Source organism: Equus caballus, chromosome 9 (genome assembly GCF_041296265.1).
Source record: "Equus caballus isolate H_3958 breed thoroughbred chromosome 9, TB-T2T, whole genome shotgun sequence".
NCBI classification, from domain to species: Eukaryota; Metazoa; Chordata; class Mammalia; order Perissodactyla; family Equidae; genus Equus; species Equus caballus.
The window spans coordinates 78,562,118-78,578,994 of NC_091692.1; the positions used below are offsets into that span (position 1 = coordinate 78,562,118).

A 16,877-nucleotide genomic window follows, 5' to 3' on the forward strand; every position below is an offset into this window, starting at 1 on the left:
AATACAGCCGTGGCTGTATACAGGTAATAGTTGAAGGTTTAGGAGTAGTTGGAGAAACCATGTAGACAGTATGACTAGAGAAGAGAGCTAAGGAGAAGGTCTTTAGAAATACCTGAATTTAAGATAAAAGTGGAGGAAAAGTCAGGAAATGAGATCTAATAAATGGTAAATGGTTGGAAGACCCTGGAGGGTTATAATCCTTAACATCAAAATCAGAATGAAAAGATAGAGAGTATTGGTGCAAGGTGTCAGAAATAAAGGGGAATCAAACTGGCTCCTTCCATTTGAGGAAGTAGATGCATGGTCCTTTTCTTTGTGAAATTTATAGTCAAGTGAGGAAGGCAATTTGAAAAATCATTATAAATCTAATCTGTTAAGCTGACAGTGTGAAGATGAAGTGGAGGATACTTCCAGAGTGTATGACCTAACAGCCTTAAGAGTCAGGAGGGCTTCCTGGAGGAAGAGACATTGTTAATATAGCTTATTGCACTGTACTGGTACATGAGGAAGCGCAACTTTAACCCTTTCATCTCACAGGGGATAAGTGTCTACCTGGTGATTTTGGCAAATGCTAAAACAAAATCAGAAATAGATTTGCTGGGTGGCAATAGAGTCAGTTGCACTTATACTACATGAAATCATGGGATATTATTTATCCATTTCTCAACATGACCTATGTTTAAGACTTGTGAATATGAATTGAATATTAACATTTTCTAACTAAACCTGAGTATATTCTGGACAGCCCATTATTTATTTTTCCTCTTGTAACTTTTTCCAAAGTAATTTTTTGATTTAGAATTTACTCTTAACTTGGGTGGGTTTTCTTTTTCGTGATTTTCATTGCAACTTTAAGAAAATACTTCACCGTGTGGCTTGATTAGATTTTTTTAAATTATCACCTCTTGAAATTTGAGGATTAATGTTGGTAACTTCTGAATAATAATAAGACACATATCACATGACAATCTTCGAAGCCAGATTGTTGATTACTGATTAGGCTGTATCATTAAGAGCTGATTAAACTGACACTTTACAGTATTTTTTTTTTATCTTAGAAGTAGAAACAATCAAGTTGGACAGTTGATTATTAAGTTCTCTTCTACCCGTAACCCTTTCTGTAGTGGCAATTCTTTATTTGTCCCGTTGGCAGAACTTTTGTAAAAAAGAGTAGCCAAGTTTTAGTTAGTGTAAAAGTTTTTTTTTTTTTTTTAAAGATTGGCACCTTGGCTAACAACTGTTGCCAATCTTCTTTTTTTTTTTTTTTTCTGCTTTATCTCCCCAAACCCCCCACCCTGTACCTAGTTGTATATCTTAGTTGCAGGTTCTTCTAGTTGTGGGATGTGGGACGCCACTTCAACGTGGACTGACGAGCGGTGCCATGTCCGCGCCCAGGATCCGAACCCTGGGCCGCCGCAGCGGAGCGCGCAAACTTAACCACTCGGCCACGGAGCCGGCCCCAGTGTAAAAGTTTTAATAGCTCTTTTTTTTTTCTGTGTGTGTGTGTGTGTGTGTGAGCAAGTAACCAGTTATTTAATAAGAAGTATTTCTAGAGAGACAAAAAAGAAAATAAGGTTAATGGTGGGAGCAAATCATAAACCAGTTTCTGAGCCCAGGCAGCAGCCAGTCAAAAAGATTCTTAGCTGTCAGAGTCAAAGGATTTTTTGCAGTTTCAAGTGTCTCTGATGATGTCATCGGGTGTTTAGGTATCCTTCTGTGTGGCTTACACAGCAGCAGACGTGAGTCTCTCTTACATTTGTGTCTAGTCTTCCGGCTTCAGTTTGCAAGGCTTCAGGAAGAAGGCAGGTTCAGTTCTCAGTGATTCCAGGTAGGATTGCTGGAATCCCTGTAAACAAGGTACCAGACCAATATTTCCAAGTAGCTTTATTCCAGAAAGTCTTATTCCTCAAAAGCTGTCATCATATCTGAGCCTGTATGTTTCTCTCAAATATGACATTCCAGTCAAAGCCTCGGTAATATAACCAACGTTTCTAAATGTGTCAGTTCTGGAGTCTGGGAAGTCCAAGATCAGGATGCCAGAAGAGTCAGATGAGGGCTCCCTTCCGGGTTGCAGGCTTCTCCTTGTTTCCTCACATGGTGGAGGGGCTAATAGCTCTTACATAGGAAGACTTCATATCCCATTCATAACGCCACTACCACTCGCCTCTCTCGCTATGCCAGGTAAGATATCAACTATCAGATCAGCCTCCTAAATCAAAACTCTGTTCCCTATAACCGACTGAATCATGCCCAGCTGTTCTCTGCTGTTGCCCTGCGTGCCCCTGTCCTCCAAACTAACTTTGTACTGGTTCCTAACACTATTCCCTGATTTTATTCCGTTATGATCTTGTTAGTCAGTCAGTCAGTCATACTTTTCATTCATGTTTTTGAAGGTTGAGTAGCTACTGTGTAGTAGTGATGAGCAAGACAGACTTGGCTCCTCCTCTCCTGGAATTTATACCATAACATAGAAAATAGGTATTGAGAAGTAACTCTAAGTCTTATGATATTCTATTCAGTAACAAGCAACTGAAAGCAATCCCTAAGAGATGTTATGTGAAAAAAGCAAGGTGTGCAAAGGTGATTATGCTACCATTTCTGGTAAAAAAAACACCTCAGGGTGTGTGTAGGTAAGCATTTATACACATTTGTTTGTATATGCATTAAATATTCAGTTTTTCAACAGAGTTTTTGTTGGGCACCTACAATATACTAGGCACTGTTCTACATGCTGGACCAGCAGTAAATGGAACAAAGTCCTCCTTGGGGAACTTCCATGACAGTGGAGCTAACAGGTTTGGTTCTCCCCCAGACAGCCATATAGCTGTGTCTCTCGATTTGAGGGGGAGCTTTTACTCCCAAGTCTTGTTCTCACTCAGGACCTAATTTGCCATCCCACCTAAATTGTGACTAGACACTTCTCATGACGTTATATCCGTCTTCCCAGCTTTATTAGTACTTATCACTATCTAGTATACCAATGTATATCTGTTTCTCACTACAAGTGAGAAGAGACAAGATGAAATTTTTTACTTTTATTCACTGGTTTATTCTCAATGCCTGAAACAGTGCCTGGCGTCTAATAAGTACTCAAAAATATTTGTTAAATAACAAGTTCCAGATAGTAATAACTGCTCTCTGGGAAAGTGAAAAAAGACTGTCCATGCAGTTTGAACCAAAATTCATGCCCTGGTTTTTATCAGTTCCTTAGATTTAGAATATTATCCCTTGATGAAATAAAATACTACACGTGTTAGTTTGAACCATATGGTATTGCTGTATTTGTATATCAAAAATTGTTAAATATTGGCAATTTCATTTAGTTTGACCTAAAATAGAAGAACAATACCCCATTTGAAGTATGCTTAAATTAAGAGTAGCAAGAGAATGATTTTTAAAACTGACTTTCAGTGAAATACCCAGAAAGTATTTTGATACTGGGAAAAACACAAAAGAACTATATGAATGAATGCAATTAACTAAACTCTATTACATTTCTGAAGAAAGGCTTCTATATTTAAAACTTGTATTGGAAAGCCAGTTGTATAATGAAAAGTGCCTGCCTCACCATATGGTCACAGAGAAGTTTTATGAGATTTTAAAAAAACTGGATGTTGATCATTGCCTAACCTTAAGTTACAAATGAAAAAGCTAAGGTACAGAGAAATCAAGAAACTTCTCTAATGATGTCACAGGGTTAAATCAGAATTTTTACTCAAGTCTGAATGCATCTGTCTACAGGCATCCATGATAATTTTACGATCCAGAGTTCTACTGTTGCCGCATTTTTTTTTTAATTGTAATTGTTTTGAAAGGAAAGATTTTAAAGGTACTCTTGGAAAAAAAAAATCTGTCTTATTTTTTTGTTGCCAGATAATTCTTCTAATAATAGTATTTTTAAAAGGACTAGACTAATAAGGACTGATGAAATGTTTTGACTTGATGAAGCATGATCTGCCTTCTTCATACTCAAATCAGTTTAATAAAAGTGTTTTGAAATAGTGAGCTGGAACTAATAAGGTTAAAATGGTGCAGCATAACTGATCTATAAATAATTTCCATCTTGAGAAAAGGTAAAGGACTCTGATAAAGATTTTGAAACAGATTTCAGTGGCAGAGACAAAGTATTCTTTCAGTCAGCAAATGTTTATTGTGTGCCTACTGTGTTCAGGGCGTTATTTGGGGTGCTAGGAATTTGGTGGTGAACACTCAACCACTTTTACTGTACTGATTTGTGTTGAGCACATCTCTCAACATACTCGTTCTCTTCAAGCACGTGTGGAACATTCTTCACAATAGACCATGTTAGGCCATTCGGTGAGGCTCAATAAATTTAAAAGGATAGGAATAGTACACAGTATGTTCTCCAATTACAGTGGAATTCAATTAGAAATCAACAACAGAAAGAAATCCAAGAAGTACTTTAAATATAATTAAGTGTCAGACTTCTAAATAACCCATAGGTCGAAGAAGAAATCAAAGGAGAAATTACAAAGTAGTTTTAACTGAATGAAACAAAAACAAAGCATCAAATTTATGGAAAGACCCTACAGCAGTACTAAGAAGATCTTAAATGTTTATCTTAGAATTGAAGAAAGATCTAAAATTGATAGTCTAAACATGAACCTCAAGAAGCTAGAAGAATAAATTCAAGTTGAGTAGAAGGAAGGAAATTAGACTAGAAATCAATGAATAAAATACTGAGGACTATATCTAACAAAAGAAGTGCAAAACATTACTGAGTGTCATTAAAGAAGATATAAGTAAATGGAGAGATACACCATGTTCATAGATTGGAAAACTCAGTATTATTAAGATGGCTTTTGGGGCTGGCCCAGTGGCACAGCTGTTAAGTTCACACATTCTGCTTCTTGGCAGCCGGGGGTTCGCCGATTCAGATCCCGGGCATGGACATGGCACCACTTGGCAAAAGCCATGCTGTGGTAGGCGTCCCACATATAAAGCAGAGGAAGATGGGCACGGATTGTAGTTCAGGGCCAGTGTTCCTCAGCAAAAAGAGGAGGATTGGCAGCAGTTAGTTCAGGGCTAATCTTCCTCAAAAAAAAAAAAAAAAGATGGCTCTTCTCTCTAAATTGACCTATAGATTCAATCTGATCTCTAACAAAATTTCAGGAAGACTTTTCATAGAAATTGACAAGCTGATACTGAATTTATATGAAATTGCAAAGGACCCAGGACAGCCAAAACAATTTTTAAATGGAAGAACTTTTGAGAACTTAACACTACCTGATTCACAACTTAACTATAAAACCACAGTAATTAAGAGCGTATGTTATAGGACTAAGAATACACATTTGTCAGTGGAACAGAATAGAGACAAAGATGCCAATGGGAAGAGGATAGTCTCTTTAACACAGTTCTGGAAGAGTTGTATATCTGTATGTAAAAATTATGTTTTTTGAACTTTTAAAGATTTTATTTTTTTCTTTTTCTCCCCAAAGCCCTCTGGTACATAGTTGTATATTCTTCGTTGTCAGTCCTTCCAGTAGTGGCATGTGGGATGCTGCCTCAACGTGGCTCAATGAGTGGTGCCATGTCCTCGCCCAGGATTTGAACCGACAAAACATTGGGCAGCCTGCAGTGGAATGCGAGAACTTAACCACTCGGCTATGGGGCCGGCCCCTGTTTTTTAAACTTTTATATAAAAATTAACTCAAAATGGATCATATGCTTATATGTAAGCACTAAAACTACAAAAACTCTGTAAGAAAACATACACCAAAAGGACAATCTGAAAATTAAAAAAAAAATTCACTAAAATTAAAAATGTCCACTTTTTGAAAAACACTATAAGAAAAATTTTTTATAGGCTCCTGACTAAGAGAAAATAGTTCCAATCATATATCTGACAGATATACAAAAAATTCTTACAACTCAGTAATAAGGAGGCAACGCAATAAGTGGGTAAGAGACTTGAATAGACATTTCACTCAAGATACATAAATAACTAATAAAGCACGTGAAAGATGCTCAACAGCATTAGTCTTTTGGGAAAGGCAAATTAAAACCACAATGCAGTTCTGTAATACACTCACTAGAATGGCTGTTATTTAAAACAGTGACTATCAAATGCTGTTGAGGATGTGGAGAAACTGCAAATTTCGCACATTTTTTTCTTTATTTTTGAGGAAGATTAGTCCTGAGCTAACATCCGCCACCACTCCTCTTCTTTTTGCTGAGGAAGATTGACTCTGAGCTAACACCTGTGCCCATTTTCCTCTACTTTATATGTGGGACACCTGCCTCAGCATGGCTTGATAAGTGGTGCCTAGGTCTGTGCCCGGGATCTGAACCAGTGAACCCTGGGCTGCCAAAGTGGAGCATGCGAACTTAACTGTTACGCCACTGGGCCAGCCCCGGATCTCACACATTGTTGATGGGGCTGTGAAATGGGACAGATACAATGGAAAACAGTTTGTCAGTTAAACTTACACTTAACTATACAACTCAGTATTTCCTTTCCTACGTATTTATCCAGGAGAAATGAGAACATATGTTCACACAAACTCTCGCACACAACTGTTTATAAAAGCAGTATTCATAATAGCTAAGAATTGGAAACTATGTGAATATCCATCAACTGGTGAATAAACTGTTTGTCCATACAGTGTAATACTCCTCCACAGTAAAAAGGCATGAAAATGATGGGTGTACCTAAATATGCTAAGTTGATGAAGTCAGGCTTAAAAGACTATTTACATGGTTTTATTGATACGAAATTTCTATAAAAGGCAAAAGGACCAGAAAGCAGATTAATGGTTGCCTGAGGCATGAGTAGGAGGGGAGATTGACTGCAAAGAGATAATGGAAATTTTCCAAAACTGGATTATAGTGATTGATGCACAATTGTATAATTTCCTTAAAGTAATCAGACTTAGACTTTGATGTATGTTGGTACATGTTACTGCACAAAATTGGGGTTCTCTTGCCAAATGCGCATAAAAAACCAATTATTATGGCATCAGCTTTTGGGAAAAGATATGTAGCTTTATTTTTTGAGATTGGTCTGCAAGGAGACAGGGGGCATGTGCCATCAGAGCTGTCTCCCTGATTCAGGATTTGGGGCCCAATTTATGGGATGGAGGGTGGGTCGATCTGAAGTGTGGAGATAGATGACTGGAGGTAGGGAGATGTGAGGTAATTGACGACCTGCACAAGCGTAGTCGAGCTTCAGGGCTCTTCATAGGACGCATGTTCACAAGATGGCAGCGTTACCATGATCCGAGGGTGGAGTTTTGAGCTCCGTGATGTCCAAAAGGTCACTTATCAAGCATTTGTACAGGCCCAGTTGATGGGTTGGAGGTCTCAACCAGCCTGAACTGGACAAGGGGTCTCAGTTCCTGAAAGACAACTCTTAATTACTCTATTGATAAAATGGGGTCAGTTGAACTGGTCCTGCAGGGCCTGTGGTTTCATACACATGTAGATAGTTACGTAAGTTATATCTCATTAAAACTTCTTTTGTAAGAATCAGCTGATGGCCCTTGGACCTAAATGCAGAATTTTGTTTCTCCCCCTAGTTCAGTGATTCTTCACACCAGCTCACATTAGAATCCTCTTGATAGTTAAAAAAAGGAAAGAAAGGAAGTCAGTCAAGCTGGGCCCGACCTGAGAACAATTAAATCCAAACCTGTGGGGAGGAAACTGGGGCATCAGTAGTTTGTAAAAGCAGCAAGTGTTTCAAATGTGCATCCGGGACTGAGACCCTCTGCCTTAGGTGTGCTCCCTTCACCCTGAGCTCGAGAGCCACTGGTACTGACAAGAGTCCTTCAGATGCTTTGAGGCAGAAGAAGGATTAAGAAGCACTATTTGAGGCCTTGAATTCCTTGGCTAGAAAACCAGGATGATAATACTTGCCTAGTGTATCTCAAAAACTTGTTTGAATCACAGTTGGTAATGAATGTAAACACTGCAGTAGCTTTTTGTTATTCTGTCCCATCATAAATACTTTGTATGTCTGTGGAACAATAAAGAGATCGTTGTTGTTCGTGATAAGGAGTAAGATCTTGAAATATCTTCTGAGTAGCTTCTCTATTCATGGTAGCTTTCAAATTGTGTGTTTTACTTATGTTCTAACAAGGAAATGTGTACAGTTTATGATCCTAATATTATTTGTTTGATATAGTTATGGTGGAACTTATAAATCCTGCACTTTTGGAATCTTCACAGTACAAGGCTTCATACACATGTTCAACTGTGTAGAGGTGTCATTTCTGAAACAATTTTAGATTCTTTCAAGAGTTGAACCAGGGCATTTTCTTGTACAGTCTTAGTGGCAGCTGAGTTTTCCGCTAAATTGTTCAAAGCTTGTTCTGATGAATAAGATGGGGGATCAAGCTAGGCAATACATTTTTTGGAAATGCTTTATGACTATAAAGCAATGAGATTGATTTTGTTTTTCTTGTGATTCCCCAGCTGACCCTAAGGACCATTTCAAAATTTGAGTCTAGAATTGTTTGAACAATGATTATCGTTGTTGGAAAATGTGTAGTCTTCTAAAAGGACTACGTTGGAGACTGGATTCTATTTTGTTTTTAGCATTTTTAACATGATTATCAAAATAATTGGCTATATTATTTTGTCATTTCTTAAGGAATATATAGAGTGCTTGTCAATAAGTCAGAATATTCACTTACCTAGAATATCCTGTTCCCCTAATCATGCTGGGATATTTTTCATTGTATCATGTGGAATATTGTTTCCCCTTTGTATTAACATGATTTTGTTTTTGTACTGTTGAACTGTTTAAAAAAGGGGGGCATGGTTGTTACAGGGTTTTAAGAACCACTGAGAAGCTTATTGATATAAAATATGACTTGATTTTTACTGTACTAGAATTTTGTTTGCTAATGAAACTAATAATGATAAGTCTCTTCATTATAGTTTATATGTTATTTGTAAAATTTGGTACAACTAAAGGGCGCTTGTAGTTTCTTCTTCTCCCATTTTACCTGTAGAGTAGATCCAAAATAGATGTTTGTTTCTGGTGGAGAGGGGGCATGTAAGCCAATCAATCTCTTATAAGTTGATAGTATAAAAATAACAGGTGAAAACAGAGAGAAATTTTCTGTTGTAATCATTTTCCCTTATTTCTTTAAGAACTATGAGAATTGAATAACTATGCTAATTGTAAATCTGTTATTCTCTGTGGTACTTATGTAAAAGTTATTTAATAAGTCTTCAATGAACACCTGCCACATCTGGAACAAGGTTTTTTAAATGACTGCGTAGTCCTTATGGTTAGGGAAGTTCTTTAAAATGAATATTTTTCTTTAGAGGACAATAAGGTGGTTGTAATTCCAGGCCTTAGTGATTGAAGTGCTAATAACGGGGATGGCATTTAAAGTCAGTGTGGAGAGGACCTCATGGGTTGAGGACACACACAGAACTTGAATTGCCCAAGTGCTAAATTGGCCAATGAATTAAGGTCACTGTGACTCTTGGCCCACCTGAGTTTCAAATGCAACTGGTAACAACAAATATTTTTCCTTTCTAATAACTTTTATTTAAATTCTTTTTGTAAGACTAATATTTTTGAGCAGGATTAACGTCTCCATTACAAACTAACGGCAAAAATTCTCTTTTGAACTTCATGGTTGTTTTGGGGAATAGGGTTAACCCACAGTATGTTCATATTGGGAAAGTAGACTGTTGTAATGAAATTACAGTAGGGTGTTTTCTTAGCACATATATATATACACACACACCACATATATATACCCAACATGTATACATCTATATTATGTACATATATATCACAAATGCTAAGAACTGTTTTTGTGAGCAGAACCTTACATTCCTAAGATAATTTTAAATTGTGGAAACTCGGCTTTATTGAGATATAATTTATATACCATACAATTCAGCCATTTAAAGTATAAAATTCTATGGTTTTTAGTCTATTTGCGGGATGGATTATGCAGCCACCACCACAGTCAATTTTAGGACATTTTCATCTCCCCCAAAAGCAACTCCATACCCATTAGCAGTAACTTCCCATTCCCATCACCTGCTCCTCTCCCCCAGCCCTTAATCTGTTTCTCTCTGTATAGATTTGCCTGTTCTGGACATTTTATCCAAGTGTAATCATACAATATGAAGACTTTAATGACTGGCTTCTTTCACGTACAGCATACTGTTCTCAAGGCTCATCAGTGTTGTAGTGTGTACCAGTACTTCATCCCTTTTTATTGCTGAATAATATTCCGTCATTTGGATATACCACATTTTATTTATTCTCACATCAGTTGATGGACGTTTGAGCTCTTGACACTTTTCAGCTATTATAAATAATGCTGCTATGAATATTTGTGTATATGTTTTTGTGTGAACATATGTTTAAGATTATTTTGGATATAAACCTAGGAGTGAAATTGCTGGGTCATGTGTTAACTATATGTTTAACTTTTTGAGGAATTACCAAACTATTTTCTAAAGTGGCTGTACCATTTATATTCCCACCAGCCATCTGTGAGAGTTCTAGTTTCTCTGTATCCTCATCAACACTTGTTATTGTCTGTATTTTTGATTATACCCATCCAAGGCGTGTGACGTACTATCTCTTTGTGGTTTCAATTACACAAACCCGTTAGCTAATGATATTGAGCATCTTCCCATGTGCTTATTGCCCATTCGTATTTATCTTTGGAGGAATGTCTATCACCAGATCCTTTATCCAGTTATTAATTGAGTTGTCTTTTTATTAGGAGTTGTAGAAGTTATATATGTATATTATAGATACAAATCCCTTATAAGATAGATGATTTACAAAATTTTCCCCTATTCTATGAGTTGACTTTTTAAAAAAATTGGTAACATTTATTAAGCAATTAGAATACATCAGGTAATGATCTAAGTAATCACTTTCTGTGCAGTGTCTCACCTTTAATCCTCACAGCAGCCTTGTCATATGGATAATTAAAAAAAAAAATAGTTAACTTTATTTTTTAAGTTTTAGGTACACAGCAAAATTGAGTGGAAAGTACAGAGTTTCCATATAGCCCATGTCCCCACACACCTATAACCTCCCCCATTATCAACGTCCCACACCAGAATGGTACATTTCTTACAGGTGATGAACCTGCATTGACACATCATTAGCACCCAAAGTCCCTAGGGGGTTGACTTTTCATTATCTTGATGGTGTACTTTGAAGCACAAGTGTTCTTAATTTTGATGAAATCCAATTTTCTATTTTTTTCTTTTGTTGATTGTGTTTTGGGTCTCATATTTAACAAACCATTGTCTAATCCAAGGTCATGAAGATTTATGCCTTTGTTTTCTTGTAAGAGTTTTAAAGTCTTAGCTCTTACATTTACATCTATGATCCATTTTGGATCAATTTTTGTATATACTGTGAGGTAGAGGGGTAAGGGGCCAACTTCATTCTTTTGCGTATGGATATTCAGTTGTTCCAAGACCATTTGTTGAAAAGATTATTCTTTCTCCATCGAATCGTCTTGGCATTTTTGTTGGAAACCATTTGACTGTAAGTGTGAGAGTATATTTCTGGACTCTCCATTCTGTTTTTATTAATCTGTATGTCTGTCCTTATACTGATTGGTTACTGTAGCTCTCTTGGTTACTGTAGCTTTGTGGTAAATTTTCAAACTGGGAAGTATGAATCCTCTTTCACTCCGTTGCCCTCACCACACCCTCACGTTCTTCTCATTTCCCTATCCTCCCAGAATGATCATACAGCAATTTTAGATTAATAGTCATTGTTTTAATTATTATGATTGTGTAATCACCATTCACAGGTGAGCCATGTAACATATCTTATTTTCCTTTCCTGTACAATATTTTGTTTTACCTAGAGTTAATGATTCTTTTTTTTAATATTCAATCATAAAGCCTCCCCCCAGTTGTGAAACTCCTTTTGCTACATTCAAGCACAGTAAGTATTCTATCAATCATATATATGTAGGAAATCCCTTCCAGATCTTTAAGGTCTGTCTAATCCAGATTGGTTGGTTTTATTCTCTGATTTGTTCCATAGGTTTTGAGTCTGAGACTATCTTTTCATCTTTTGCTGTTTTTTATTGGTTCCTTGGATCCTTTAATCTTCCAGTTTCTTCATTTACTCCCCCATTTTGGTGGAGCACATTCTCTAAAATCTTCCTGTGAAAGGGTGCGTAGGAGGAAAATTTTTGTGACTCTCTATACCTACCAATGTTTTTATTCTATCCTCTCACTTTACTATAGCATTCCAGGTTGGGCAACATTTTTCTAGCAGAATTTTGAAGGCCTTGCTCCATGGTCTTTCAGCTTTCAGTGCTGTTTAAAATTCTAGTGCCATTCTCATTCTTGATTTTTATAAGAAACCCAGATTTTCCCTGGAATTTTGCGGAATCCACTTGTTGTTCCTAGTCTTCTGAATTTTCGTTATCATGCACCTTGGTGGGACTATTTTTATTCTTGTATTGTATTCAGCATGCCTGGACGCTTGTCTCTTTTATTGGGGAAAATGTTCTTTTAATTATTTTCTTGGTAATTTCCTTCTTTCTACTTTTTTATGTTCTCTCCTTTGTTTCTTCTGTTTGGGTATTGTTCCTCTTGGTTTGTCTGTCTCTATCCCTCCCTTCCTCTTCTATTGTCCATTTCTTTGTCTTTTTATGCTACTTTCTGACAGATTCACTGAACTTTATCTTCTAACCTTTTAGTTGAAATATGTATCTCTGCTTTATTAATTTTAATTTCCTTGAGTTGTTTCTCATTTAATGTTCTTTTCTTATAATTTCCTGTTCTTATTTAATGCATGCAATATCTTCTCTTCTTGGAGGATTTTAGTGATCTGATTTGTTTCTGTGATTTCTTTTAACTGCATATTCTTTGTTTTTCTACAAGGCCCTTTTCTTGTTTGTTTATTTTGGCATCTAGTTTTCATATCAGAGCCTTTCCTTGAGGTCCCATAATGTTTGTCTGCCTGCTCACATTTAGGAGAGAGTACCAGAAAGCTGATTGGAAGATTTGCGTGCATAGTGGAGCGTGTTGACTGTGATCTTCATTTTAAGGTGATCTCAATGGGACATTAGGTGACCCCAGTGTGAGATCTTTCAGTCTTACCTGCAGGAATGACCACATTTCCAAAAGAAGGCTAATTTCTGCTATCTGGCTTCCAAAATTCTGGAAGTTATGTAGGCGAAGAAGGGTAAAGGGCCTCAATATGCAATATACAAGCATTCCTTTAACCCACTGATAACCAGCTCCAACCCTAAGCTCTGTCTTATATCTCCCAGGACAGAGACACCTTGTTTTGCTTTCTCCAGAGAATGAACTACTAGTCTTCTGGGCTGGGGAAAGGACAATCGTTTGTCTGAAGAGAATAAGGAGGGGTCAGGAAGCCACACTGCTTCTCAAACAGACTTCCAACCTGTTTTCCTATTTCACCTTCATTTTGCTTCCAATGCCTTCTGGGGCCACCATCCCAGTGTCTCTCGTTGGGGGTTGTAGTGTAAATTACATTTCTTCTAAGCTTTCTCTACTGTTTTTCTCAGCTTCTTTAGCAGTTGAGAGACCAAGGTCTGTTACCAATTGTTCATCTACTTTCCTGCTTTCAAAATTTAGTTGTGGTTGTCTCTTCTCTCAGATGTTGGTCCTTGTGCATTTATGCTATTTTTAAAATCTCTTTATTCTCATTTTGTGGAATTTCAGGAGACAGTGAAAATAAATGCTTATGTCCAATTCAACATCTTCAACACAAAGGACTCTGCTTCTGTTTTTAGTTTCAAAGGCTTCACAGTTTTTCTTCAGCCTTCACTATAACCCGCACTTCATTTGTTTTTGAAATATGCTAGAAGCTGTCTTAACTGACCTTCATGTAACTGGCATGCCAGATTAATGAATGCTCTCCATTTCCTCTGTAAAATACATATGGAGGCCCACTGCAAAAAGCTACTCTTAAGTAGATCTCTACGCTTCTGCTCCCAGTAGTTGAGTTGTGTGTGCTTGCTGGGGTCAGTTTATTCCACTTTAAAGAAATAGAAGCTGGAAATTGTAGTTGATACATTATGGGTGCGGTTATATAAGAAAGATATCCTGAAACTCCAGTGAGCAACATCAAAAGTTAATGAATGAATACACATAGTTTTAATTTAAAGGTAAAACTCAACATTAAAGTAAAATGTTTATGCTTTGTAAGTATCATTTTTGTTATGATTCTCTGCTTTAGCAGCTTTCTCAGTTAAATGAACAACTACTAGCCCCAAATGTATTGGGTAACAGCTTGTCTTAAAATAACATAGAAATGTCATTATATCCTATGCGTCAAATGTATGATTCTGCCATGTTGCATGCTGAGTTTTCACCTACTTGAGATAATCGTTTTTGTTTAGTTCCAGATGTTGAAGTGAAAGGAGAGCATTCTAGCTATTATCTCTTGTTACAAGGTAATGGCAATAGAAAATGTAAAGCCACACTGATTCACTCAGCCAACCAGATCAATGGCTCATTTGCACTCAATTTAATTCATGGAAAGATGAAATCAAAAACAGAAGAAATCAAATTGAGTAAGTGTTAACTTTACGTAGAAGATATTTTTACGTTTATTTGTATATGTAGTTAACTTTCCAGTTTTTAATGAATTTATTTTCCCCAAACTCCATTTTACTTTCAGTAAATTTACCTTTTATTTTATGTGTTTTGGGTTTTGTTTTTGTTTTTTTCTGCATGCCCTGAGCTAACATCTATTGCAATCTTCCTCTTTTTTGCTGAGGAAGATTCGCCCTGAGCTAGCATCTGTTGCCAATCTTCCTCTTTTTCTATGTGAGCCGCTGCGACAGCATGGCCACTGGCAGGAGTGGTGTAGGTGCACTCCCAGGAACCAATCCTGGGCTGCTAAAGTGGAGCATGCCAAACTTAACCACTAGGCCACTGGGGCTGGCCCTACATTTTATTTTAAACATAACATATTTAAACAATTTAGAGTGTAGAGAATGAATCCCTTTTGCATTATACCTAGTAAAATTTGGTAGGTCAGCCTTCAATTCCAAATAGGAATTTTTAGTATTTTCCAGTTTGAACATATATTATTTTTCTATAATTTATTTCTCACTTTCATTTACTTTCTCTCAAGCATCTTATTCTATTTTATTGCTTATCTTTTCTTTTATCTCCAAGCTCTGTGTTTTAGTTATTTATCATTGTGTGATAAACCACTGCAAATTCAGCTTAAAAACGACTGACTGTTTATTATTATGTCTCATAGTCCTGTGGGTTGCCTGGGCTTAGCTGCATGTTTCTATTTTGAAGTCCCACATACAACTGCAGTCACACAGCTGGGGCTCCAGTCATTTGAAGACTTAACAGGACTTAGTGTTTAGAAGATGGCCTCTTCACCCACATGTTTGGCTCCTGGGTTAGGATAGCTGGAACAGATGAGAGCTGTCTTTCTCTTCACGTGCCCTTTTTTCATGGCCAACTTGGGCTTCTTCACAACATCATAATCTCAGGGTAGTCTGATTTCTTATATGGTCACTAGCATCTCTTAGACCATTTGTTCTAAGAAGCCTCAAGGTTTTCTGTGACCTAGCCTAGAAGTCATTCATATCACTTTCACCGTACCTTATTGATTTCATAGGGTCTGGGTTTATCATGTAAGGACTACATAACGGGTGAATAGCAGGAGGTGTGGTTCACTGGGAGGCCATCTTTAGAGACTAGCTACCGTTCTCCATCTGTATCTTGTGTAGGAGTTTCAATAGCTCAGCCTGAGAAGAAAATGCGATGGAGGGAAGTCTACTCTGCTACCTAAATTCCTTCAATTTTAGAAGCAGGTCCATGTTTAAAATGCAAAATAATTTAGTATGGTTATTTCCTGCAGCTTAATTATTATTTATTTTGAAATATGGAAGATCAAGAAATGAATAATTGACTTTAAAAAAAATTATATAATAACATTTCCTAGGAACTGAATTTTAATTGTTGTCATAAAACATCTTTAATATTGACTTTTTTCTGTTTCTCAGGCTTTCCTTTTGACTTCTCGTCACTTCCACATTTTTCTGGGGAGCAACTTATACAGAGAGAGAAACAGTTAGCTAATGTTCAAGCTTTGGCTTTGAAAGAATGTCTGAGTAAGTAACAACTTGTACATTTCATTCTACTGTAAGAATGTTGACTTGTTCAGACATAATGCATGGTTATTTTCACACTTTTTAAACATGTTGTCTTTTGGGTATGATACTCATTTGTAGAACTATTCTCGATAGAGGTGATAAAGAGTAAAAAAGGTCTGCAACTTTTTTTCCATCAGGGAGAATATTCTTATTTATTTGTGCATTGCTGTTGACCTTTTAGAAAAATACTTCTCCAGGAAAATGTTGTATTTCGTTGTTTTTAATTGTATGCTAGAAAAGATACCTAGGTTTTATTCTGGCTAATATTCTTTATAAAATTTCTCCTTACATACTTTTAGCTGTAACAGGAGGATAGAAACTGCAAATAGAAGAAAATGCAAGTCCAGAGAAATTAATATGTTAACTTGAGCATTGATTCTTAGGTTAAAACATGACCATCAATAATAACTAAGTACATTTCACATACTGCATGAAGTTGGCATTAAGGATTTTTCCTTATTCTAGAAATGAACACTTTTTCAAGGATTGTAATTTAGAATTTTTCCTCTTTTACTATATATTAACTTGGTTATCAGTCTTAAAATTTTTTTAATAAATAGCTATTCATTAGTACCTAATACGAACTTATTTTAAGCTAATTTGTATAGAATTTCTAAGAAATTGATTCAGATTGAGGTCTCATTAGTTGCATAGAGAAAAAATATTAGAATTAAGTAGATACGTTATAAAATAAAAGCTATCATTCTTTAAAAGCATTTTAAAAATATCTTGAATTCAGTA

General features: G+C 36.4%; 1 protein-coding gene across 5 annotated transcripts in view; it reads left to right on the plus strand.

The window, feature by feature from the left end:
• MTBP (MDM2 binding protein) overlaps positions 1-16,877 on the plus strand; it is an 81,679-nt gene that overhangs the window by 24,094 nt on the left and 40,708 nt on the right. For 4 of the 5 annotated variants that reach the window (XR_011421378.1, XM_070221776.1, XM_070221778.1 and 1 more), the window contains exons 12-14: positions 2,005-2,181; positions 14,355-14,528; positions 15,987-16,094. Coding sequence is in view for 4 of the 5 variants with exons in the window: in XM_070221776.1 (XP_070077877.1) it covers positions 2,005-2,181; positions 14,355-14,528; positions 15,987-16,094 (459 nt within the window). In the remaining variant the exon portion in view is untranslated. The remainder of the gene's footprint in view (positions 1-2,004; positions 2,182-14,354; positions 14,529-15,986; positions 16,095-16,877) is intronic. The other variant, XM_001497225.6, reaches the window with a different exon arrangement.